Source organism: Alligator mississippiensis, chromosome 4, assembly GCF_030867095.1.
Source record: "Alligator mississippiensis isolate rAllMis1 chromosome 4, rAllMis1, whole genome shotgun sequence".
NCBI classification, from domain to species: Eukaryota; Metazoa; Chordata; order Crocodylia; family Alligatoridae; genus Alligator; species Alligator mississippiensis.
This window is the reverse complement of record NC_081827.1, coordinates 234,923,670-234,950,318: the sequence shown is the minus strand read 5'-3', so window position 1 is coordinate 234,950,318 and position 26,649 is coordinate 234,923,670. Positions and strand designations below refer to the sequence as shown.

The 26,649-nt window shown below is 41.0% G+C and overlaps 1 protein-coding gene across 5 annotated transcripts in view; it reads right to left on the bottom strand.

The window, feature by feature from the left end:
* Positions 1-26,649, bottom strand: part of LRP1B (LDL receptor related protein 1B) — a 1,609,743-nt gene that overhangs the window by 29,007 nt on the left and 1,554,087 nt on the right. For all 5 annotated transcript variants that reach the window (XM_019480601.2, XM_059727405.1, XM_059727406.1 and 2 more), the window contains 3 exons: positions 25,993-26,154; positions 12,613-12,787; positions 7,386-7,490 (listed from right to left, as the gene is read on the bottom strand). In XM_019480601.2, the coding sequence (XP_019336146.2) occupies positions 7,386-7,490; positions 12,613-12,787; positions 25,993-26,154 (442 nt within the window). The remainder of the gene's footprint in view (positions 1-7,385; positions 7,491-12,612; positions 12,788-25,992; positions 26,155-26,649) is intronic.

Genomic DNA, 26,649 nt, shown 5'->3' with positions numbered 1-26,649 from the left:
TGTGTGCCTGTCAGCCAACCAGGAATGGCCCCTTCTGGCTGTGTTTGGCTGCCCGCAGCAACATCCAGCATGCTGGAAGGCATGCAGGAGTGCCACCCACCTTTTGGTCTCTGCCTCCCCCACCAAAGGGCGAACATACGTTCCATTCCCGACTGATCCAAACTACATGGCTTAGAAAAACTTGTGTAGGTTGGACTGGTTCTGCTTTGAGCTTTTCAAATGTCTGTACATAGCCAGGGAGTTTAAGTGACCTTCAACCATATGTAGGATCTGTACTTTCTCTGATCTGAGACATATTTTATAACATACTTTATAATGCAGTTATCCAAAACCAACCATATGTGGTCCTTTAGACCTGGAATCTTCATTCTAGCAAGTTTAAGCTAAATAACTTCCTTGGTTACAGCAGCTTTCTTTGCTGTGCTGTTCCAAGGGAATCACTGGTCTCAATGAATAGCATCTGTTTTCAGGACTCATATCTGGTGAAGTTAAACATTCACCTACAAGTCTGCTGTTCCTATTATTCCATCACATTAGCAAGTCAATTTCCTCATGCAGTAACTATGGATGCTTATGTTCAACGTGATGCTCTCTGAGGTCTGGTGTTATTGTCTGGAATCTTTTCTCAAAGGAAACATTTTTGGCCTGTTCTTTACTGATCAATATGCCCAAGTGTCTTATCCTAATGCAAAGTAGACAACGAGAGAAAAATCTCTCAAGAAAATGAGATCCTTCTCAGTAGAAGACTTCTAGTGAAATTTATGTCCTATTTTAACAGCTGGGTTTTGTGGGGTAAAGGAGGCTAAGATGCTATGGCTTCGTAGCTTTGCTGTGAAATCATAGCTCCAAGATTTTCCTTTTAATATAGTTCCTTTATTCTCTGGTAGTTTTACTTCTTTTTATATGATAATTGCTCTGGCTTGAATAAGGATGGAAAACTTGGTGACTACAGGCAGCCAGATTAATACAAAATGAGCAAATAATAATAATGGGGAAGTTTCAGAATCCTTCATTCTCTCCCCTATTGTTTTCATGGTTGGATTGTTCCAGAAAACTCTCTCTTAGGGGATTATAATGTCCTTGGCCCCTGAGTTATGGTTGTGTCAAACTGTTAAATAAACAATATGGAAATTTTGATTCCAGTATTATGTGCTCTCCTTATATCCTTTTGGCTTTGTCTTCCTTCTGGTCTTGTTTTCTACCCTTTCTTGTCTTCTTCCTTTCTAATGAGAAGGAATGGATAAGTTAGGCAAAATCTAAATTTGTTTTAGAATGGTGATACATCCCTTTGGAACTGGATTTGTTCTTTCTGCTTCTGAGGTTGAATACATATTTTGGTTATAACATGCCTAGATACAGTTTCAAATATGCGGAAGGGAAAATGTCTCCAATTTCTATAGCTCCTCCCCTCTGACTCTGAAACCCTTTTCTGATGTGTAATCATACTTATGATGTGGGACACATTATCTGTGGTGTCTATTATAGCTTTTGAATGTGGTGGTCTTTCGAATTTGTCCTTGTTTCTTTGTTTTTATTCATCTTCCCCTCCTTGGAGGCTTTTAACTGGGGAAGGGACTGTAGGGGAAAGAAAAGGAGAAGTCATATCCAACATTTGCTAGGTAGTAAGGCATTTTTTGGCCTTTTTTTATAAATAGAGATGGAAAGAATTCCTTCGGTGAAATATTATTTTTCCTCAGATGCACAGCTGTGGGTGAGGCAAAAGAGAAAGCTGATCTAGGAAATTAAATCCTTAGTAGCTCAGTAAGAGTAGTTCAATAAAATAGCTCATTTCTGCTTTGGGACAAGAGGACTTAGGAAAACATCTTATTACCTCAAGACAAAATGAGAAGACTTTACCGTTGAGATAATTTTTCTTCTGGCAAGGCTTTATGCCAATTGGTGAGCTTGGCTTGCACCCTCTCCCTATGAGTTCTGGGAGAGGAAAGACTGGCCTGCTAACTTAGCCACTTCTTGTTTTTGGACAGAAGACTGGGAATAGCAGTGGCAAAGTCTCAGTATCAGTAGGTGCCCGTTAGAAACAAGGGGCCTTTTAGATTAAGGTTTGGCCACCTTAACCTGTTTTTTCATATCTGGAAGGGCAGATACTACCCTTCTAAAGGAGGCTGTCCTAATGTTCAGTATGGAGACTATTCTAATGTTCTGCAGAGGAACAGAATAAGCTACAGGCAGCGAGAGCTGATACTGCTCCCAAAATAGACGTATATTTGGATTATCCTGATGAAAGGTCAGAAATGGAGACAGAAAATCCGGTGGGTGTTAGTAACATTGCGACTGAAGAATTTTGGTATGATATCTCTCTCAGATAACTGCAGCAAGAGGCAAAACTTATCTGTACTTGATTAAGGTGGAGATATGAAGTCATTTTAGAATTTTTTTATGTCCACATAATATTTTTTTTTCTCCATAGTCAAACTAATACATGACTTAAATTGTTATAGTGAACTACATGCCGATAGCCTTTCATAAGAATTAGTGACAGGATTCTAGTGACTTGGAAGGGAAGAGGAAAGTTATAGTTGTAATTCTTGGAAATACCTGCTCTCATAAATTATCTATAGATTGCCAGAGATTTACAGACATTTCAGCCCTCAGTATCATTTTTGACAATTATGTATGAAATCAAGTTTCCAAGCTGAAGTCACGCTCAGATACGTCACAAGATTTAACTGTCCCTAAATCTAGAGTGGTCAAATTCTCCAGAAAGAAGTCTAACAAGTTCTGGTTAATTAGACACATTGCAAAAAAAGAACATTATTTATGAAATTAGGACATTTCTATTTCAGCCCCAGCCAAACCAAAGGAAATGCACAAAGGAGCAAAAGTTAAAAAATGTCAAACAATATACAAGAGCCTGCATTTTCAGTCCTGCTGCAGCTGCTTTGCACAAGGTCACCAAAACACAAAGGCTGTAATCCCATGTATTTATGGAGTGGTTTATTCTTTGGTGAGTGGGGCCATCCACCAAAGCTTGTGCTGTAATAACCACTACCCTCACTGTGTGATGAGAAAAAGAGAAAGCAGAGGCAATGTTCCCTGCTACTAGAAAGGTTCCCTGGATTTTTAGACATCTGGATTTCAAAAAGCCTATGAGACTAACATAAATCACACAAACAGATGCAAAATTACACCAGCCGCCTCAAAAGATAGCTCAATCCCACTTTTGTTTCTTCCTACTGTTTTAGTTGCAAGTATAACTAGACCAGACCAGAAGTGGAGAGTGTGATGTCACTAAATATGTATCAACTTAAACTACTCATTACTCAAGACGTTTATAGGTAGTTAAAATCACATCAGGTTACGTTAGGACTCTACAGAGGTCACTGGGAGTTGACTTCAGTGGAAACAGAATTGTACATCTGATTTGACTAAATAGATGTAATCTTTTAGGGGGAATGATAGGGGTAAGAGGGTGAGGATTTTTTTCTAATTGCTTTATTTTTTCTTACATTAAAAACAAGCAATTATCTTTTACATGTAGTAGAAAATAGTGAATATTGCCTATTTCAATAATTAACACTTTCTTTAGTTTGTGGGGGAAAGTTGATAAAAATCCAAGCCTGACTGTCAGTTCTATATTTTACATATTTTATTTCATATATCAAAATATTTTACTACAAATTGTAAACTGTTTACTATTTCTAGACAGCTGAAGTTTTTCAGCTTATTAGATGAAAAAGAGAAAAAGCATTGACAGCACATTTTCAAAAGCAGACAGCAGTCGAATGTTTTTATAACTGCAATTTTCTGAATATCCAAGAATGGTATGCAGAAATACAGAATTTTCAGGACAACCATGTCCTCCATATGTTGATGAATAGATCAAATCCATACATGCTGAATTTTAAGAATCAGTTAATGATAGTTTAATGGACACATGAAGATTGCCTTCATTTCATGTTGATTCAATCAGAGCACTAATCTGCTTTTTCATGGGATTATTGTAGCTTGAGGCCCTGCATTTTATTGGTTGGCATATTGAAATAATGAATTGTAAGCATACATTCCAGCAAAAATGAGAAAACGATTCCCCATACCTAATCATTTTAACTGCTGCCCACCTCTGTAGGAAAACATCACATCCCAGCACAGCCACAATATTATGTGTTCATATAGCATGCATTTAGATGAGACTATATTAAAGCTGTTGGAGTTTCTGCATTTTATCAATTTGAAGTCTAGGTCATTGAATTCTGACTCTTACATCACTATTGCAGTCTGAGGACCTAGGCTGCTGACTCTGGCATTTAGTATCAGTGAGCGTCTAACATAATATATTGTCAATATACATAGGAGGAAATTTCCTTTTTTGATCAGGATTAAAAGTTTCTCCACAAGAACAATGTCTGAAATTGCATGAGACAAGTTGTATAAGCTATGTATTGAATGAGTAGAGGAGAAAAAGAGTTTAAGGTGGTAGTTTTCCTCTTTTTTAGTTTATCTAACATCTTTTTAAAGCTGATTTACATATTAAGTTAATAAAAAAGTTTATCAAGATCCTTTGTTATTGAATATCTTTCACTATCCTATCTTATTTAATTCTCTGTAAAGATTGGACATCTTTTTTAAAAAATTTTTAGAATACCAGAGAATAACTGCACAGTTTACCATACTCTGCAACTTTGTGGTATAGAAACATTATTTAATAAAATTCCTCAGATTCCATATTTGTGAACAAAAATCCCAAGTGGTGTTTTATGTGGGTTTATACATGTAATTGTGTTATTTCTTCCCCCAATAATATGGTTATAGACACTCCAACAGTCTGTTTTTAAATATACTCATCAGTGCAACTATCAAAAGTGTAGGTCTATATTACATAAATGAGCCCCCCAGATTAAGCGGATATTGTGAAATGTATGTGAATGTGCATGAATTGAACCAATGAACTGTGGCCTGAAATGATGTCACACAATGTGCAGCATTAAGTGGAAGGTTAAACCTACTTGCATCTTGGTTCATTAAACGCAGTTAAAGTGCAAATTCCCTCATTCTGACAGTAGTAATCACAAGGGTTCACTTTCTGGTCACAGCGCTGACTTTTAAACCCCACAGAGCATCTGCAGAATTTCAGTAAAATACAGCTAAATAAATATTCTGCCTTTTGCTAAACAAGTTTTAAACTCATTACATATAATGACAGACACCCACACACACCCACACCCACACACACACCCACACCCACACACGCTCTGTCTTGTCATGGGATGTCCAATGTGCGACTTTCCTGAAAGGTCTGATTAATCAAAACTGATCAAAAGCAAATATCCTAATAATTTTGTTGACCTCTTAAGAGTGCAGTGGCTGAAAGAAGGAAATCCAGGATGATTTTTTTCACAAGTTTTTACTAAAATCTTGATGTACGATGCATCCTTCACGTTTTTTTTATAAAACCTCACATGAGTTAACATGGGTGAAACTGGTTATTCCTGAAATGCTATTGTGTTTCACAGATTCATATCAAACTAATTAAAAGTAATTACAAGATATGAATAATTACAAGGTAAAAGGTACAAATGTCTATTGTAGCTGATCAATTCTAGCTAATATATACTGGATATATTTATTGGTCATCACATCTCAATATGACATATTTTAAAGCTGAGTGATCTTCTTGTTTCCATTCTATTTTTTAGTCAAAAAGAGTAATAAAAAAGAGTAATAAAAACTTGTCACTAAGGGCCAGATTCAAAAAAAGGACTCAGGCACCTAAGGCAGAGGAGCGTAGATGAAATTTAGACAACCTAAGTCCAAAACTGGAAACGTGAAACAATCTACTCCATTGCTACCTACTCAGTTGTCTCTTCAACGTCCCACCTTTTTACATTAAATTTCCCTCCAGGCCAATAGTTATATCCTTGTGTATGTCCACACATCTTCACAGAGATAAGTAGTCTGCACCTATTGACACTTCAGCCTGAGTGGGGTCCAGGAACTACAAATTCTTTTAAGTTCCTGAAGGGTTCGATGCAGTAGGCACTCTCAGAATTCACATGGCACATGACACAACCCTGCTTCTCACAAAATACCATTGTGGTCACCGCTTTGCTGTAAAATGTCGTGGTGGTAATGATGCCTTTTTATTACAGTCAACCGGTGGTAACAGCAGTTGCCCAGGAACTGGAACCCAAGCTCAATTATTGCATCCACCTGAAGAAATTTAAACCACCGTTCTCTTAGCCCAAATGATCATGACCATCCCATCTCTGGGGGGTGAGAAAGACTTTCTCTACCACTCCTACTGAAGCCATGACATTGTACAGAACAATAATCAAGTTTCATTGGGCTAGAATGAGCAAAAACAAGGAACGTGAATGCTAGCTTGGTGATCAGGGAACTCAGCTGGGTGGAGGGAGACCTGGGTTTTCCTACTGTTCTGACTGCTCTTTCTGTATTGACAAACAACCCTTGGAATAAGTGCTGCAGCACTCATCCCTCACCTCTCAGCTTAGTGCTACACCCGCTAGCAATTAAAATCAAACTCTGCTTTGCACTCTCCTTTCAGACCAATGAATCCAGAATTATTTTCTGTACACTGGCACAGAGTATGTTTTACTCAAGACCTGTCTATAACCTAGGTATTAGTGCACTCTGAGGAGAGTTGGGAGACGTGGACTTGAATTCCCTCTGGCAGAAAGGACTTGACTAGTGTGGGACTCCCACATCATAAGTGAGTGCTTTAAACCCTAGGCTTTTACACAGAAGAGAGAGAGAAAGAGGGACAGAGGCAGGGGAGGGATGACTCTGCTACCATCATTTAAAAGACTATAATGACCCATACTCAGTCTTTTAGGAAAGGTTGCTGGAGCATTGACACCTGATAGATAAGGCACCTCCTTGTAGCTCCAAGTGATGGACCACAACTGAGACATACTCCAATACTCAATATTTCCTGGTGACTAGCTCTATGCATCTGCACACTGAGTATGCTGGCTTGAGGTGGCTCCTTGTTCAGAGTGCTAGCTATTTTGGATCTCAGACTGAGGCATCTTATTCTGCCCATGCCCTCTATGAAGAACTTACGTGTCTTACCCTGGGGTCTAGATTCCATTCCATGAGCCAGGGGCTTAAACGATAGCCCCAGCAGTGTCCACCTTAAGAGTATAAGTCCTTTTTTTGGATTTGGACTTACAGCTGCACTAATGGAATCACTAGCAATGCCAGATGATGAACAAGAACAACAATCCCCTTCCCCCTACAATGTGCATCAGAACAGAATAACAGACAATACAAATAACACCTGGAGAAGTCCAAGAATGAGAACTCAAAAATTTCCTAAATAGTTCAGAAATGCAGATAGAAACTTTTGTATTGGTTGGTACACTGATGTTTCAATTAATTAATATGCACATTATAAAAATACTCACAGACAGACAGGTATATTTGTCTCTGGGTCCAGCTGACATGTCCCACCATTGTAACAGTAGCCATCACATAACTGACAGCTAGAGGCAATCTTTCCATTAGTGCAGCTGTAATGATGGGATAAAAAAAATAATTATTATTTCTGAAAGCTGATGTATGAAACTATTTTTTTCTTATACAACTAATTGAGTTGCTGACTGGAAGTATTTAAGACTGCATTAAGGCAGCCTAGATTGAGCCACTGAGCTTTCAAACATACTTTTTAGAGCAGATCATCTTTTTGTCTATTAAATTTGAAACTTTTTCTGCTGATAAGTGAACGTAATTACACTATTACCATAATTTGTATTATCCCCCACCAACACGGTAGCAGATTTTATCAGATAAGTTTTCACTTCTGCTTTATCTCCCTCCTTAACCTATTCTTCTGGACACCATGGTTAAGAAGGACAGAGCTCCAGAAAAGACTATAGCTCATTCACTAATTATTAAGTAATATATAGAGAAATTAACTGGCAATAAATCATTCATTACAGGTCTTCTCTACTGTAAGGCATTGTCAAAACATTCTCCCTTCCATCCATTGCTGAGTTTGTACAATCAGTCTAGCTGAGCATTAAATAAGCATCATTTAAACATTACAGGGGTAGGAAAAAGCTGCTATAATAGACAACAAGAGATATAGCTCTATTTCCACCAGAGCATTCTGGAGTGATATCAGGCATCGTGCAGTGAATTCTAGAGTGATATCAGGCACATAGAGCCCACATCTTGAGGCATGCTGTGCCCCAGCCAGCTGCTCTGTAGTCAGTTGGGGTGCAGTGTACCTTGAGACGGGGTCTCCATGTGCCTCAGCATGGGGGCTGTGAAGCGAAGCCCCAGGCACATGGAGACAGGGTAGCAGCCAGCAGGGTGCCTCAGCACAGAGGCTCATTAGTGAATGGAGACAGGGAAGCAGGCAGCCCAGGGATGCCCTCCTCCCATCTTCACTTGCCACTCCCTAGCTGGCTGGGGCACAGGGTGCCTCAGCATGGGGGCTGTCTGCCAGCAGTGCTGTGGCACGGAAGTTTGGTGCTTGGGGCAAAGCCTGCAGTGGCAGCCTGCCCCCACCCCGCACAAAGATCTGGGGGGCACAAGCCCCCCCATGCTTGCCCAGGAGTGTACACAGTAGCGGGAGCCTCCCTCCCCATCCCTGCATCCCCCCAAATGAACTACTCGCAGCTGCATCCCATGCCCGGCTCTGGCTGGGCAGTACCTTTTGGTGCCCCTTTGCTTTGGAACGCAGTGCACTTGCCCTGCTGCCCCCCCCCCCCACACTTTCTACAGCACTGCCTGATGGCTAGCCCCACACTGAGGCACCTTATGCCCCAGCCAGAGTCTCCCTGCAGAGCAGTGTGACAACGTATCCCACTGACAACCGCATGAGCAGGGGCATGCACTGGAGCACAAAGTAGTGGCACAGATTTGCACTGCTACTAGTTGTGCTGCTGCAAACACATGCCCTTTTCTCATCTGGATGCAACCATACACACTCAGATGTCCCAAGTCCTACATAAAACCTTAAACAGAAAAGTCATGCTATAGTTCTCTCCCAACATAAAGGCAATCTATGGTGACAGTTGACAAATGTTTTAATTACTTCTATTGTATATCATGTATACCCTGTGAAAACAATTGTTACTAGTTACAAAACCAAAAAACCACAAATACTGTTTCTGAAATCAGATCTGGAACCTACATGATCAAAGACCTGTCTCCTAGATTTTTTCTTTTGTTTAATTTCCTACTGTAGCCAGCGTAAATTCTACAATTTCTCATTCCTGTACCTAATTGCTGACTACAAAATTATTTTTCCACCACATTTACTACCTTTTGAGTCAGACAAGCACAGAAGTCATCAGCAACACATATGCATAGCTATCAAGATATGTATTTCATTCTTTTGTTCAGATGCAAGAAATTTGATTCCTTGTTAGTCCTCCTATGTTACTTTTATGAAATACAAAATGGGTTATGAAGTGGAGATTATATACTTTTCTACATACCATATTGTACAGTTGTTGAATATGAATGTCTATATATCTGCAAACTAAAAGCAGGGTCTTCCAATGGGCAGACAGTTTCTCCCCAAAGGAAAATCCTATGCTGTAGGGCTGTGCAAAGCTTCGGGTGCTGATTCGATATGGAGGAGATTCGGCCTGATTCAGTGGCCGAATCTCCAAATCTGAATCGAATCAGGGGACCAATTAAAAGGACTGAATCAATTTAAAGCTTTTCGAATCGATTCAGAAAATATCTGGGAAGCTTCAATGATTCGGGCAGTCTCCACCCACTGCAGCAGGGAGCTGGAGCCGAACTCGGAGCTGGTAAGTAGGGGACAGGGGAGTGGGGGGCTAGAGGAGGGGGGAGGGGACCATGGGGGTACCCCCACCATGCCCCATCCCCCACCTGCTCCCCCAGCCCCCCCTAGCGCCCCCTGACTCTCCCCCCCACTCCCTCCCATTTTCTTAAAGAGATGGAGCTGGGTCAGGAGCGGCAGCCATGGTGGAGCAGAGGGGGTGAGTGGGGGTCGAAGGGGCAGAGCCCCCCACGCAGCATGGGGCAGCGGGGATTGTCCCCCTGCCCAGCAGCACTCGGTGAGTCAGGGCTGTTTTTTTCAAAGTGCTGGGAGCTGGGGCAGGTTGGGCAGTCATTGCCAGGGCTGGGAGAACAGGCGGGGGATGGGCCCGTGTGATTTGGAGATTCAGCAACAGCTGAACCTCCAAATTGATTCAGGACAGTGATTCAAATCACCGAATCAAATCACTGTCCCCTGAATCGGCCAAATCCGAATCCAAAGACCTACTATCCAAATTAACACAAGCACACGTGACATATACCATTTCCTATCTGCCTCTTATTTTATTTCTCAAATATGCTTTCTTTTCTTCTGGCTTATGTTTATTTTACCATTATGTTTGCTCCTTTTGGTCTTTAAATAATATTTTATCCTTTTTACTTTGGCTGTTTTGCTCTTTGTTTCCTTTCCCCACCTTTTGCATCAGCCTCCCCTCCCCCTTTACTTGAATGTTAATACTAAAGCTGTCTCCCATAGCGCATTACCATTCCTGTCTGAAGTCACTGTAGCAGTGAGGAACTGATAGGAGGCAGGTCTATTAGCAATGCCAGTTTAGCACTGTGTAGGCGGCAACTTGGTTCCAGTGGCAAGATGTAGTAACAACAGGGTTTGTTTTTTCAGCAAAAGGCCAAATGCATATCAACCTTCAGATTGCAAAAAAGGTTCTCTCATGCTGATGATTTCCATACCGATTTGCTTATGAATGTAAAAAATCATTTCTTCGCTTTCTTTCTTCAGCCCTCCAATTGTTGGGGAACTGGCTAGAGGTTAACTTCTTATGCACTCATATTTATGGAAATCCTCACTCCTGCTCTCTGTTGTAGCATATTCTATAGTTTATAATGCCAATTGTACAATTCTGCATATTTTACCTATTTTACACTGTTGCAAAAGTGGGTGTTGTATAAGATGGAGACAAAGCATGAACTTATAAATATGCTTATCTGTAAAGAAGCAGTGCACATTAGAAAATTTATGCTTTATATAGATAATTATTTGAGCAGCTTAGGAGAAATATGAATGCAGATAGCCCTCAGCTTGGTTCTCCAGCATCGCAATGGGTTTCTGCGGCCACAAAAGGCTGTTACAGTGTTTGGGTACCACAGCACCTTTTCTTTGTGAAATTACTGGTGTTGGGAGAGTGCCATAGGAGTGGATGTGTTGGCTCTGTAGTACCCAAGGATTCCCCAAGGTAAAACAAGGAGTTTGTGGTTCTTAAAATGTGAAGTGGTGCTGCTTAATATTGCTGTATTAGAACCAAAGATCTAGTACATATAACTTATTTGTGCCAGCTGTTATAATGTCAAATGAGGGGAACCTGTTGGCACCTGTATAATCTCATATTTATCACACCTTGAATTCTGATTGCAATTCTAATAATTCTCTCAGAGCCTCTTCTAGAAGCAGGTTAAAGAATGGCTCTTCAGTTGTTCCGAGTGCTTTTGATTGAATGCTTTGCAGGTGTCAAAGCCTTTGGTTGAATGCTGCTCTCAAGGATTGTGTCTTAAACTCCTTTACCTTACATGGATCTATCATTTGGGGCAAGACAAATGGTAAGCCAAAACCTATAAGAATATTCAAAGTCAGTAAAATCTATAAAATAATTTCCAACACTTCTGAGATTTGCTATAGCTTTCTATAAGATAGATAAAAGTATTATAAAAGTACAAGCATTTGCATGCAACTACTGAAATGGAGAAGGGCTGTGTTTAGTTCTGTAACTGCTTTAGCATGCCACTAGAGAGAAACTGAGGGGCCAGAACAAGAAGGCTGTAATAACAGCCCCTGTCTAAGGAAAGTTAAGCTTGAGGGGACTGAGCTTTTCCTAACTACCTTACTTCTGATTAATGCCAGATCCACTGCCATTTAGCAAAACTTGAAATTCTTAGTGTGTAGGCAATGGAGACTTTGCTTTAGTAAAGCAATGTCATTAAAATAGATAGAATCTGAGAAAGAAACAGAGAAAAATCAATATCCAAGTAGCAAAAGTTTCTGGGCCAAATTACTCCATGCCCTGGTTGTGGGGTGGTGGTGGGAGATACAGTTCATTGGGTTTTGGTCTCATAGCTTAAATATGGCCCCAAATATTCAATGCACTACAAAAAGTTTGCTCCTCAATTACATAACATATACTATCTCCTATTATTTTCATTTGCAAGTAACATAGGGGTCTGAACTTGTTATGATAAAAAACTGCTCAACATGCTGCAGTCTCAGGCACACATGTAAATTCTGCTCCCGGGAGCAATAAACTCTGGCATGAACTGTGCCAGAGTTTATTGCTACATGCTAATTGCACATGTAGATGCCCCCACAGTCAAGTTTTATATCTGCTGAGAAAGTGAAGGTAAAATGTTGTTTTTAGTTTGCCTGAGATTATATTTGCCTTGAAGTTGTGAATTTTATCATTCAGAACCTGAAGTTTAGATTCTCATAGATTCTCAAGCCCCACCAAAAAAAAAGCAGTTTGCTTTTTAAATTGTGAGCTAATGACAACACATTTATATCATTGTATACTCCATAGCTCTAACTTCTCTATACAGTCTGTAAAAAATTACTAATACTTTGTTTTTAATAATATATTTATATTTTAATCTAACAAACACACTTACTTGCATATTATGTCATCACTTTCCTTGTTTATTATGCAGTGCCCACCATGACATCTTATACACTTGTCTACTTCACATTTTGGACCTTCAAATCGTATCGGGCAGACACATTCTACACTTCCATCATCTGCGATAGTACATGACTCAGAATTCACACAATAATGGTGGCATACGTCTAGAAAGAATGAACAAGTGAAATATTAAAACTTATGGAAGAAAGTTATGGTATGAATAACAATATAATGATTTACCTTCTTTATTTTACAAAAGTACGGCAAAGAAATAACCAAGGTTTTTAAATTGTTGAGTCACTGGCAATGTTAATCAAATTCAAGAATGCATAAATCAGTATTAGCCTAGAAATGACTAAGTTGTGAATAGCGGAAAATAAATTTAAACTGATAATACATTTTTCCCTTTAGAAGTTCAACCATCAATAGCATTTTCTCAGATACTTTTAATCTAATGATAAGAAAAGCAAAGCAACTTTAACTAAACTACTTAGAGACAGACATAAAAATCTTGTGATGTTTTAATAAGAACACAATTATTACTTAATAGTTATTGAATAACAAAATTAATCTAATTATTTATTATTGTATAATAACAGTTATTATTTAATAACAGAAGAGTTATATATTCATGATACTGAAAGAATAGTGTAAAATCATTAATCATAATCTTCATTTTTCTATTTATCAACCAGCAAGGCTTACATAATGTAATAGAATACAGCTTTGGAGTTCTAATGATAGTCTGTAGAGGCCAGACCCTGGTCTGTAGCAAATTACACATATACTTCATATTATACATTGTGGCTATGTCTACATGTGCTGCTACGGCACCGTTGTTACTACTCCATCTTTTAGTACTTCCTTGTGGAAATACCAGTAACAATCTGTACTGTGCCGTGCACATCGCACATGGTTATTTTTAGGCAATATGATGCCATAGCGATGCACTGTAACAGTGATGCATCACTATGGTGCTGTAGCTGCAGTGTCATGGGTTTTGCCCGCGGACACTAGGTTGCTGTAGCACGTTGCTACAGTGACGTAGCATCAAATGTAGAAGTGCCCTCTATGTAGTCTCACAGTGACAGAATACAGTTACTTTACAAGTTAAGAATTTACTGGATAAGGAACTGAACAGTGAAAATCTCTACATCTCATTGCCAACTCCCTAAAACACCTCAAATTCTGTTAAAAGGAGGAAGAAGCATAAAGAGGCCTTTTATCACACTCTTTAAATATATATGGTACATTAATGGAAACATGGATTTCCATTTCTGTGCCACTGACGACCATACTTGATCCAACAAAAGTCTTTCTGTCCCTCCATCTGTCCATCCTTCCTGACATAATGCGGAGATGGTACCGTGTGGCAGTAACACCAGAGTAATCCCACCCAATGTGGCACACCCAGTACAAGGTACCCACCATAGGGAGAACTGGTGACCTCCAGCAATGACTACTGGATGGGGCTCGGGCCATAGGCACTTTGGTGGTGTTGGCGGGCTGCCCTTTTTTGTGAAAAGGCAAAGGAAACTTTCCCGCACATTCCTGGCCTTCCCTTGGCTGCAGCTGCTCTTTGCCACACTCAGCACCTCTTTGGCACTGTGGGCGTGAACTTCTCTGAGACTGTATACATGATTCTATCCTGTACTGACTGGCCTAGGGGAGTGTGATCTACCTAGCCAATTCCTTGCTTGGCCAGGCCAGGATGGCAACTCTGAAAAGCTGCAAAACTTGGTCACAGAGGCTGGCTCCAGTGATGCCCTCCTTCACTTCCTGGCTGAGGCATGTGTCTCATTTGAATTTGAACACTTCACCTTGCAACAAAATGTGGACCAGTTTGTGTCACACTGGGACATTAAAGGGGCCCTTTACAAGGTGTAAGATAGACAGCTGGTCCTACATGTGTAACCCCATGAGAGGCATGGGGAAAGGGGTATCGATCTCTGGTAACACAGTTTTTTTTGCTGCTAACAAGTATTTTCATTCTTAGCCCCCCTGGGAGGACTGCATACCTTTGTACTTTCACCGTTTGTTTTTACTATTTGTATAATAAAGTTTTGAAAAGTAAAAAGAAATATCTTTGTTTGCCTGTCATTAGAATTCTCAGGAAGAAAAGTGACTTGGGGTCTGTTATAATTAAAGCATCTGCAATTATGGCTACTCAAGACATGCTGGTGGTCACAGCATATAAATTAAATTAATAAACTGTAATATGGAATGTATTCTTAGGATAAAATAGGAAATAGAATTTACAACCTAATTAAAAATAATCCAACCTATCAAAATATTTACTTTCTGTCAATAAACTGGATATAAAAGTAGGAGGATTTGTCTGAGATTAGGAAATACAAATTCAGTGCCAGCTAGTTTAATGTCTTTATTTCCTTGCTGCACAGTTTCCAGGTGCTCACACTATCTTTGGATATGAAACCGAGTCATGTCAGGCTACTCACTAGAGATTCAGAACCTGGCAAGAAAGCTACTTCAACTTTGCCTCTAGAAGCTTACTAAATTCAGACTCTTTGCTCGGCAGCCTCTAGGTAAAAAGCAAGCTGGAAAGCTGCCAAAAATGACATATTTGACTGAGTTGTAATCAAGAATGAGGAATTTGTTTTAAGAGTAATGGAGTTTCAATTAGCAGAAAACAGACTTCACTCACTTATTATGTGCTTCATTTTTTCTCTGATTTTTTGAACTCATTTTGATATCATGCTACTTAGACACATAAACATGGAAACTTTGTTTAATTTTAACTGAACAAAAGAATAATCTCCTCCCAAAAGTAGAATTCTAATAATGCTGATTATTAGTGTCACATTAAAGATAATATATTTTATTTATAATGTTATTAATTTATAATGATTTTAATGCCATTTTTGCAGGCGGCTGGACTGGATGATTTTCTGAGGTCTCTTCCAGCCCTAATGCCTATGAAATACTTTGATGAAGTCAAAATTATCCTGGCAATCAACTGAATGATATATATACTTCAAAACATAACTACCGGTAAATATTCCTTTATTAAGAACAACAGATATGAAGTATATCTGTCATTCATTGCCACCTGCAATGTTTGTTTGGGGGCTAAATGGGCTCCAATCACTCTTGTATACAAAATGATGCTTGCAGGCTGAATTATGAGAATGCTTGAGGTTAAGTGATGACCTGGTTATCTAAAACACATGTTTATTATTATTATTTCAATACTGTTCTATAACCAATTTATGAGATCTGCCATGACCTTTAACCCTGGTCTAAGGTGAGTAAACTCCAGCTAAATACAAAAGGACAGCTTTTCTATGTTGACCTTGAGCACCATGGTAGTCAAGAGCTGTAAGATAATATGAATGCAGTCCATGATCTGTATCTGTCAATAATGAACCAGTTGTCGGGATAATAAGAAACCTATTTACTTGTCTCCTTAAATCTAATTCTACAACTGCCAAATGTATTATGACTCTTTGTTTTGTTGCTAATCCCCCAAAAAGTTCTGAATGGAAGGTGTTTCCCCCTCTCCTCCCATCTTGAACATTTCTTCTCTGGTGAATTAATTAATATATGGAATATGACTCCATTAAGGTTGAATCTTGGAATGGGATTACTGAGGTTATAGAAACTTTCTAAACTTGAATCACTGAATAAATGGACTGGGTTTTCTCAAGTGTATATTCAGTTGCCACTCAATTACTTTCTTGGGAATTAAGAAGTAATAGGTATTAAAAAACCTCTTCACCTGACTGAAGAGGAATATTCTTTTTTTGCCAAAGGATAGAAGCAACTCACTTTGCAACACATTTTTGTGAACGATGTTCCTGAAAAGGAACAGGAAAGGGAAGATGTGTGGGAGGGAGTCTTTGGAATGGCATAGAATGCCTCAGTGATTTCCAGGATCTAAAAGTCTAGGGCAGGGGTGAGCAAAATGCAGCCCATGGGCCGGATGTGGTCTGCCAGGCCATTCTATCTAGCCCGCGGGGTCCCTAAAAAATTTAGAAAAGTAATATTTATCTGCCCCTGGCCACCTGTGATATGGCCCTTGAAGGCTTGCCAAAACTCAGTAAGCAGCCCTCCACCCAAAATAATTGCCCGCCCTTGGTCTGGGGTGAACTTGTTCCTGTTTGCAAATAGCAAATAATACTCAAATGAGGTGAGGGAAAAGTGATTCTGGACAGGTCTCAACTGATTTGTCAAACCAGCTGTTTTAGAAGTGTTTGTTTTTTGTTTCAGATAAGAAATAGGTACAATGTGGAAAGATACTGCTTGCAATTCTACCTTACAGCAGACAAAATGAAATACGAGATGATTTTATCTGTTCTATCCTATATCTACTGCAAGGACGAAGGGAAGAAGAGGGAAGGTGAGGGTACAGGTGTAGCCTAAAGGATAAGGCTAGTTGAAATATGTTGATCTTAAGTGCATGGAGTTAATGCACACCAAGGCATGAAATGCATAAATACATAAAAGACAGTGACTGTAAGAACTACAGGTTTGACTAAACATGACCAAAAAGCACTCAGATCCCATGGGGTCTTTTGAATATTTTTAATATCATCCTTTTCTAACTGAGTTCACTCCCCTGGCTCCACTGATGGGCTACACTCAGTTTCTGGCCCAACTCTGCCTCAGGCATCTGGAGACTTACCTTGGCCACATTCCCCATCACTGGTGCCTCAATACATGCCCCCTCACTGGGTTTCCTGCCTCTCATTAGGCTCTCTCTCTATTCCCTCTCTGAAGTCACTACTCTGCTCCTTCACTGGGGCTGTAGGGCCTTACACCCCTTAGGCCTCAGGGGTCTGTCAATGTGCCTGGACCTCATGCTCAGCCTATGGCCCACTCAGGCCTCAGTTGACATACCTGGACCTCACTCTCTTTCAGGCCTCCCACTAGGCCTCATTCATTCAGGCATTGGGCCTTGGACCAACTGGTCCCTTCGTTATTACTCAAGCCTTACTCTCAGGTTTTGGGTCACGGGCCCTCTTAGCCTCCATGTTGTTGTCCAAGCCTGTTGTTTTTCTTGTCAGGGTGTTCTCCCAGAGCCCTTCCTCTCCACAGGGTCACCCACAAGGCAGTGGGGCTGAGACTTTCTGGCACCCCATACTCGCCATTCACTAGGGAGGCACTGGTGTGGCATTTCCTGAGGACTGCCCTGCCACCAGCAGCCCCACCACACCATCCTCCCTAGCAGGATATAGTTTTAGGTCATTCCCCAGGACTAATGCAGGACTACCTGCCCTGGTCTTTCTTCACCCTACAGGCTCCTGGGTCTTCTCCCAGGGCTTCCCCCTCCAGCACTCTATTGCAGCCTGTATCTTATGAACTGCACTTCTACTCTGGCCCATCTCTCTCTGACCCCCTATTGGATGCCTCCCATCCAGAGGATGAACATCAGCCTCTCTCATAGCAGCCTGCATGCCGGCTGACCCCTACCCTCTTTTGGCTGTGATATCACCCCTGAAGAGGGGATCTTCAGCCTCTTCTAGGCCCTGGCCCCACCTTCAAGTTAGTTGGGATTCCAGATAGCTCTCCACAGCCCTGGCCTGCCCCTTGTGGTGGGCTCAATTGCCCTTCAGCCTTTAGGCCCTGGCCCCTTTGCCCTGAACAGTCAAGGGTTCGAAAAGTCAGCCTGGAAACCACTGACCTCCCTACTCCAGAGGGGTTCCCCCTGGTCACCACCATAAAGTTGTCACCCCAAGATGGGCTGGCCTAGAGCCCCAGAGATCTTGTATGAAGCTGCCCTTCACTCAACTGGGCTCAACAGAGCCCCTGGCCTCACCCCTGCCAGTCCTAATCAGGGCCTTGCCTAGCCCCTGTGTAGGCCCACAACTCTAAGTCCCTTTTACAAGGCTGTCCTTTTTCTTCCCTAGGCCCAAAGCCTTCTCCCTGGGGCTTGGGACTCCACTGCATCCCTAGGAACCTCCTCCATCCCCATAGTTCCTACCTTGAACCTCCAGAATGTTCCTGGAAGCAGTAGATCTCAAGTTGATGATGTTACCTCAATGGCATCCCTGCAGCAACTGCTCAGCTCTGCCCCCTCAGGACCTGCTCTTATGCTGAGGCTGTGCAGCCGTGTTCCAATCAGGTGGCCTGCTGGCTGTCATGTGACCACCTGATTGGCTCTGCAGTTACCTGCAGCCTGCCTCACAGCCTACTTAGGCCATGAAAGTGGCAAGCACCCACAGGTGCACCGCCACACCAGTATTCTAAAATATCATATCTTTTTGTAACATACGTAGAATAATATGAATCTTGAGTTGCAGCAATGTGAGTTTCCCTAAATTCTGCTTAAAATAATAAACTGTGACAACCCCCTTCCTGCCTGCCTGCCTGCCTGCCTTCCTTTGCAGATACCATGTTTTAAGACCAAACCAGGAAAATTCATCTTAAGCTGTGAGCAATAATATACAGAATTTTTAAGTTGTGTAATTATGTTGAAGATAGCGTATCATATATCCTGTGTTCATTTTTTTTTATTTGGAAATTCAGTTTAGTTTAGACTCTTAAGTGTGCTACATTGATGAATATGCTAGTATTCTTTCCGTTAGAAAAGCCTTAATAGCTTCCAAAAGAGCAGCTTCTGGGATGCATTAGCATTGAAAAAAAAAATCTTCATATTTATAGAAATAGTTTCAAGTGAGGCTCTTGTAGCAAAAACATATTAAATCTCCTTTGTTTGTCTATAATATTTAAATCTTCCAGAGCATAATAGTACCCCGTACTATAGAAAAAAAATAAGTATCAGAACAAACAAGGTATAATATAGCAAGTAGACTGAATACTCCTGTCAGAAAATGTATTAATTCATTTTATAATTTGAACAAATGGCCAACACATCTATCTCTTGCCATGTATCTTTCTCTGTATATTAATTTATTTCATCCACTTTACCATGCCAAGGCAGAAATGTGATTTATAAGGCAACTGATCTTAGTTCTAATGAAGCTATAGTAATCTATCTAACATGCATAAAAAGTGTCTCATAATACATCTTTTAAAATTTGTATGTATGTGTGTATATATATTTTAAATGATTATTGAGAAACCTGTGAAATTTATATCAAACAGATATTAGCCATTACACAGCATTCTAAAAATATCAGAAGTTTCCTTTAAAAACAGAGGATTTAAACAAACAAACCCTAATTTTATTTTATTTTATTTTATTTAATGAATTTAAGCTTCTCTGAATTGTGGCATTTTTCCAAACAGTGTCAGCAGACAATCCAAATCTGATAATAAATACTCTGTTTAAAAAGTACCCCTAAATTTACATTTAAATTAATTCTTTAAAAAAATGATGTTTGCAGAAGCATTCAACTAGAAACAATTTGTCTGGTTTTGGATAAGCCTCAAGTAAATATTTTTTTCTTAATCTGTGTGTCTGTCTGTGCATGATTTATGTACTATATTGTTTTCAAATACCCAATTGTGTTTGCAGATAGTTATTTGTGGATCCATGCAGTTTGTTTAATACCAAGTGGGACAGAATCACAATTACTCCTGCTTTTCCATTCAAAGGCTTGAGTTTATTTTATAGTCTCCCAACTGGAAATATATGGAGTTTATTTCAAAACAAATCCCATTTAAGATATACACTAACCTTTTCCTTGTTTGACAGACCTTTCACTATTAAACTAAACTGTTTCAGTATCTGGTAGAGTTTTATGTCAGTTTTTGCATATCTAATTTTCCTCAACTTTATTTAAATCCCACTACCTTTATCTACCTCCTTGTTTAGGCAACAAGGAGCAAATGAATATGTTAACAATTAATGCCATCATAATATTTTTTAGCACCATAACACATCTATTTGTTACATGGAGTACTTTATCAAAGTCTTAGTAGATTGAGGAAAAAAACTACTGGCATTTTAAGAGATTACATTTATCTCCAAGTCTATATTTCTGCAACTGATGGTGAAATAAGTTGTTGTCATGCTTTTTAAAGTTTTATCCTTGATAAAGCATTTGAATCAATTGTTCAGGACATGTGCTCTCAAAGGGCGATGCACCTCTGTCTTTAAAGCGCTACACAATTTACAACTTACAGCCCCGTATTTCCACCAACAATAATGATTTCTCCTGGTCAGATAAACTTTAAAAGGGCAGAGGCAGGCCATATTCTCTTCCTAGTGTTGATGTAATCACCAGGGATCCTGGACTCCTCTGATAAAAAATGTATATATTCTCTGATAAACCCCCCAAAATCTGTGATTAAAAGGAAAGCCCCTTCACTCCCCCCACCCCAGCCTCCCACAGCTCTGCTGGTGCCCCTTACCCCCCCCAACCCCCCAGCCCCCCCTTGCCCTGATGATGACCTTCACACCCCACCCACAGCCCCTGCCCTCCTCCAGCCCTGCAAGGAGCCCATAGCTGCAGGGGCCATGGGGCAAGGGACCTGGTTCCACAACCCCCTAACTCCAACAGGAGGAGGTGGCTGCTGTAGCAGAGCAGAGCCCAGCTTCCCCCCTACAGGAGGGCTGGCTCCCCACTGCTGCATGCATTCCTGGGGAGAGAAGGGGGACCCATGCCTCCCTCATCTGTGTGTGTGCAGGCTTGGGCTGTCCTCCCCTGGGGCCTCCACAGCCCAGCAGGTATGACTTGGCACTGCAGGGAACAGTGGGGCCATGCAGGGAAGCTCATTGCTGCTGTGAGCTCCATGTTGCCCTGGTGACACTTCCCCTGCCTACATGGCAACAGTGATGGGCATAACCCTGGGCCACTGCCCCAGCTGCTTCCATTTTTACAGGGGATGCCAGGGCAGCGCAGAGCTCACAGCAGCAAGCAGCCTCCCCACACAGCCCCACTGTGCCCAGCAGCGCCTGGTCACACCTGCTGGGCTGCAGAGCCCCCAGGAGAGAGCTCCCAATTCATGCACAGATCTGGGGGGTATAGGTCTCTCTAACTCCCCTGGGAGTGTGCACAATGGCAGAGAGCTGGCCCCACCCCACTGCCCCCTGGATGAGCCACCTGCAGCCCTGTCCTGCTCCCTGCTGGGGCCCTGCAGCTGCACATTGGGGCCCCAAACCCCACTCACCACCTGGCTTGGCAGCAGCCCCAGCCCTACCCAACTCCCCTCTTCCTCCCTATGGGGGCCTCAATCCTCCCCTCTACCCACTTACCTATGGGAGCTGCTCTCCAGACTGCCTGCCCTCCTCCTGCTCCTTCCCAGCCCCTTACAGGCTGAAACTCTGTCAGCCTGCAGAGATCTCTTCACAAACTACAAAATCTGTGGGTTTCTCCATTAGAATGAGAAATCCATGTTTTCTATGGGTAAAGGGGAAAATCTGCATTTTTCTCCATTTGTCCATGGAAATGGTAAATCTGGATCCCTGGTAATCACTATAACAATAATTTTATTGTTCCAGTATTTTTTAAACCCCCCAAATTATTCAGAAAATCAGGAAATCCTGTTTTTCAGTTGACTTTCCAAGGTGCCCACTACTATCTCACAGGAGCTTCCCTTTTATAGGTAATGGTAGTGGTTATGGTCCTAAAGGACAGAAATATTTCTTCAGAAAGACTTTTTGTCAACTATTATAAAATATTTTGAGGGCTTTCTGAAATACTACTTTCCCTTTGAAATTTTTTCTAAGATAATTCAATTCTAGATATCTTTAATAATGTAAGAAAGATGGGGCTTGATTAACATGTAAAGAAGATAAATTTACAGAATTATTGTTAAGACAGGAAGTGTAATCCAATATCAAAGACTATGGAGAGAACTATATCATAGAATTAACGATGGGAATTTTTTAAAAGAGTTTTATGTATAAAGAGATTTTGGCCATGTCAACAAAAAGAAATACGAAGATTTTTTCATAAATTGTTTGGAAGACGTAATAAGGATTTGGATTCAATATGGAAATAAAAGTATATGAAAAAAAGATGAAAGATAACATTTCCCTGTACAAGTGAGAGGGAAGATGGGATTCAATAAGGATGCAGAAGATAAGGAATGAGAAAGAGAAGAGGTTTTAAAATAAAAACACAGACCTCAGATTTTTAGTTGTTTTAAGCTTGGTAAATATGAGCCATGGAAGAGAAAATATCAGGGCAAATTTTTAAAGTACAGCTGAACAGAAGAAGGCTTTTGTCTCATTGGAAAAATAGATGGGAGGTGAGATATGCTGCTCAATGACCTTACTTAGAAAGATTGTAGAGAGAAGAGGAGTAAGAACATAAGAAGTACCATAATGGATCACAAAAATGGTCCATCTAGCCCAGTATCCTGTATCTAAGGGCCCTGTTACATTTTACACTGTGGGTGCATCTACAGAAGATGCTTAACTTTGCATTAGTTTAGTTTACTGTGAAGTAAGCATGTGTATCTACATGTGCACATGCTTACTTTGCATCAAACTCCCTAACACCAAGTACATTTGCTAACTGCAAATGCAAGTAGCAATTTTACTCTGCATTAGTAACAGTGCTACTAGCATGCTCATGTAAACACCTGACTGGGAGCAAAATCTGCTCCTAGTTAGCCATCCACCAGGGGGATCTCTAAGCCCCTTGCTCCCCAATCATGATCATGATTGCAGAGTGGGGGCTGGGAGATCCCAGTGCTCCTGAGTGGGGAGATCCTTATCTCTATGCCCCCACTCTGTCATTGCAGTTGGGGAGCAGGGGCCTCAGAGATCCTTATTTCCCAGCCCTAGCCTACAGTCATGGGGCTTGGGCTGCAAGACCCTTATGTCCCAACCCAAGCTTCATGGTCACAGGGCTCAGGCTGGGAGATAAGGGTCTCTCAGCCAGAGCTCTGTGAGCACAGAGCTTGGGCTGGGAGATAAGCATCTCCCAGCAGCAGTCCTGTGACTGTGAAGCTCAGTCTAGGAGATCAGCATCACCCAGCAGTGGCCTGGCAGTCACAGAGCTGGTGCTGGGAGCTATCTGCTGGCAGGGGCTAGGGAGATTGTTCCCTTCCCAGCTTTGAGTGTGGAGCTGGGGTGGGGAACAAACTCCCTAGCCTGTTCCCCCCAGCTCCATTCTCACAGAGCTGGGTGGGGAACAAGGTCCCCAGCACCTGCCCTGTGTGCCCAGGTGTGGAAAATGCCCCCCTGCCCCAGCATCAAGGAGCTTCCAGCCCCCAATCCCCACTCATGGAGTGGGGTCTGGTAGTTTGTTCCCAGGCCCTGCTCTGTGATTACAGAGAGGGGACTGGAAACAAGCTCCCCAGCCCACACTCACTGTCAGAACACCCCCACCACCACCACCTGAGGGCAGTCGCCATGTCTCCCCAGCCTCCGGGGGCACTCGTTGTTCATGTCCATGTTAGTGCTAGCTTGAATTTGGAGTAGTTGCACTTTAGGCCAGCAGGGGCCTGGAGAACTAAAAGGTAAGAATCCCTCCCTTCCTATTCTGGGCTGCCCCCCTGGCCCCTAGGGCTTTCCCCTACCACCCTCCCCTTACTTGTGGCTACCCATGCAGTCTGTCCCAGGGGAGCAGTCTGGGGAGGGTTAACCTGCTTGTATGGGTCCTGCCAGCAGAGCTGCTGGCTGTTACTCTTTTCTAGGCTGAGCCCAGCCCAAAAAGTAGCAGCAGTAGCAGTGGTAGCCAGGCAAGTAGGTTAACCCTTCCCTAACAGCTCCCTCCAGGACAGACAACATAGGCAGCCACAAACAAGCAGGGAAGAGGGGGCAGAGGGGCAGTGAGCAGAGATCTGGGATGCTGGAGAGGGTGGAGAAGCAGTGGATACTAACTGGGGGGGGCAGGAATCAGAGATAATCCTGCCCTGGAGTGACATTACTTTAAGCCACATAATGCGTGAGTAAAACTAGTTTCAGGTGTAATGCCAAGACAATCCAGGCATTAAGAGCTTCTGGAGCTGCCCACAATTATCATATAACAAGGCCCTGACAGTGGCAGTGATAGATGCTTTAGATAGAGAGCATTAAATAGGCTATATCTAGAATGATCTATCCCCTGTTCATTAACCATCCCTGGCATCCACCATCATTGGTTTAGAGATGCCATATCACTAACTGCTCTGCTTAATAGCTATTAATTGATCTCTCAACCATGAACTTATCTAGTCCCTTTTTGATCTGGATATGCTATCTGGCTCTACAACTTCTGTGGTCATGAGATCCACAGGTGGACTACATGCTGGGTAGAAAAAAGATTGGGCCACAAAGAGCATCCTGAATCCCTACACAGAGTGGAAGGGGAAGGAGGAGTGTCAGGAACTAGCATAAGGCATGCTCACTGAGAGATAAGAAAAGATTTAAAAGAGGAAAGAAGCAAGTAAGGTAGTAGACAGCAGGATGTCACTGAGGGATAGTAGTAAAAAATGGAATACAGATCATGAGACTTAGTCAAAAAGAGATAATTACCAAAGACAATGAGTACAATTTAATTAGACTGTTGAAAGTAGCAATCATTTAGGAGAAAATTCAGAATGGAGTCAGTGAAGAAGTCAAGACAAAAGTTGCAGATACTTTGATTAATGGGTTAGAAATGATGTGAAAAAGAGAGTCAGGACAGTAATGGAGAAATAGTTTAGGCTATTCATAGACGATAAAGGATAACATAAACCATGACTATTCCTATTAAAAACAACTCTTTCTCAGTTTCATTAATATTGCATCTGTAATATACAGGAACCAATTTACAAAATATTAGTGATTTTATCACCTTGTTTGAAATGGTAAAAAAAGTTGTTTTACTGTACAATGTCATTCTAGATATTAGTGATGGACAGATTCACAGAAGTTTAGGGCTAGAAGGGACCTTGTGAGATCATTGGGCCCAGTCCCTCCTGATCTGGGCAGGAAAGACTGCTAGGATCAAATAACCCCAGCAAGGTGTATGTCCAGTCTCATGTATATTTATACATTAGTATATTAGTAGCATTAGTGATATGTAAACTGTATGCAGGAGTAAAGCCTTCTACACTTTAATTATGAATACAGGTACAACTGAAACTATTGCCTCCTAGGAAATTTTTATAAATATAAAATAGATATTTTTGTTTTAGATGTATACCCCATAACAGAAATTCTTATCCGTATTATCCAGCACTGGAAAATGTCAAATCTATTAATTAATGCTGTTTATTGTATTTACCAAGAACACTTGGTGAACTGCAGACTGTGCCAACATACAAGGTCTCAAACCTCACTCCTGACTTACAAAAAAATTTTCTATACCAATGCTCCTGCCAATTGTACAGCTGTTTTGCCATCATTAAGCATCAGCGGAATCTACAAAATTAGTTTCACTTGTGATTATACAAACTTTTTAACATGTGATTAAAATTTGGCAAAGCAGAAAAAAACCCACAGGCACAAAGCTCACATTACATTTCCATTTGGTGAGCCTTTCAACATGCTACAGAGTTCCCAGACATGTGCTGTATTACTTACAATATTGACATCTGTCTCCAGTGTACTCCGGCAGGCAGTGACAATAGGGCTGATTTCCAGCAGTGAAACTGCAGGTTCCTCCATTTTGACAAAAATGATCACAAACTGTCTGGTTGCAGTTTGGTCCTGTGAAACCCAGTGCACAGCTGCAGGTAGGTCTCCCTATTTCAAACACAGAAAACTGTTTTATGATAAAAATAAATAAAATTAGAACATAACATTCATTTCTGATAGCAGTACAAAAGTTGTATTTAAGTCTGACATTATTTTATAGTAGAAAACATTATGTTACATTGTAAATCAACATGCTTTGATTCAAGGACTCTAATAGACTAACACTGTGAAGTGCATACCCCAAAGGTTGTAGCTATCTGATTTTGCATTTTGCACATGATTTTATATTTAAAAAAAAACAGATAATCTACCATTAGACATTTTATTAAACATAAAATATAGTTTTATAGTTCATTATTTATATGGTCAAGGTGTGATTTTAAAGCTAAGAAGTGAAAAGCTCTTGAAATTATCTAAGCAGACTGAATTTTCATAGTTGCCAAAGAACAAGTGAGGATATACTGAACATTCAACTGTTGTGGAATTTCCTCTCTTTTTGTGAAACTTACAAATATTGGATCACAACAACCCCCCCCCCCCCCC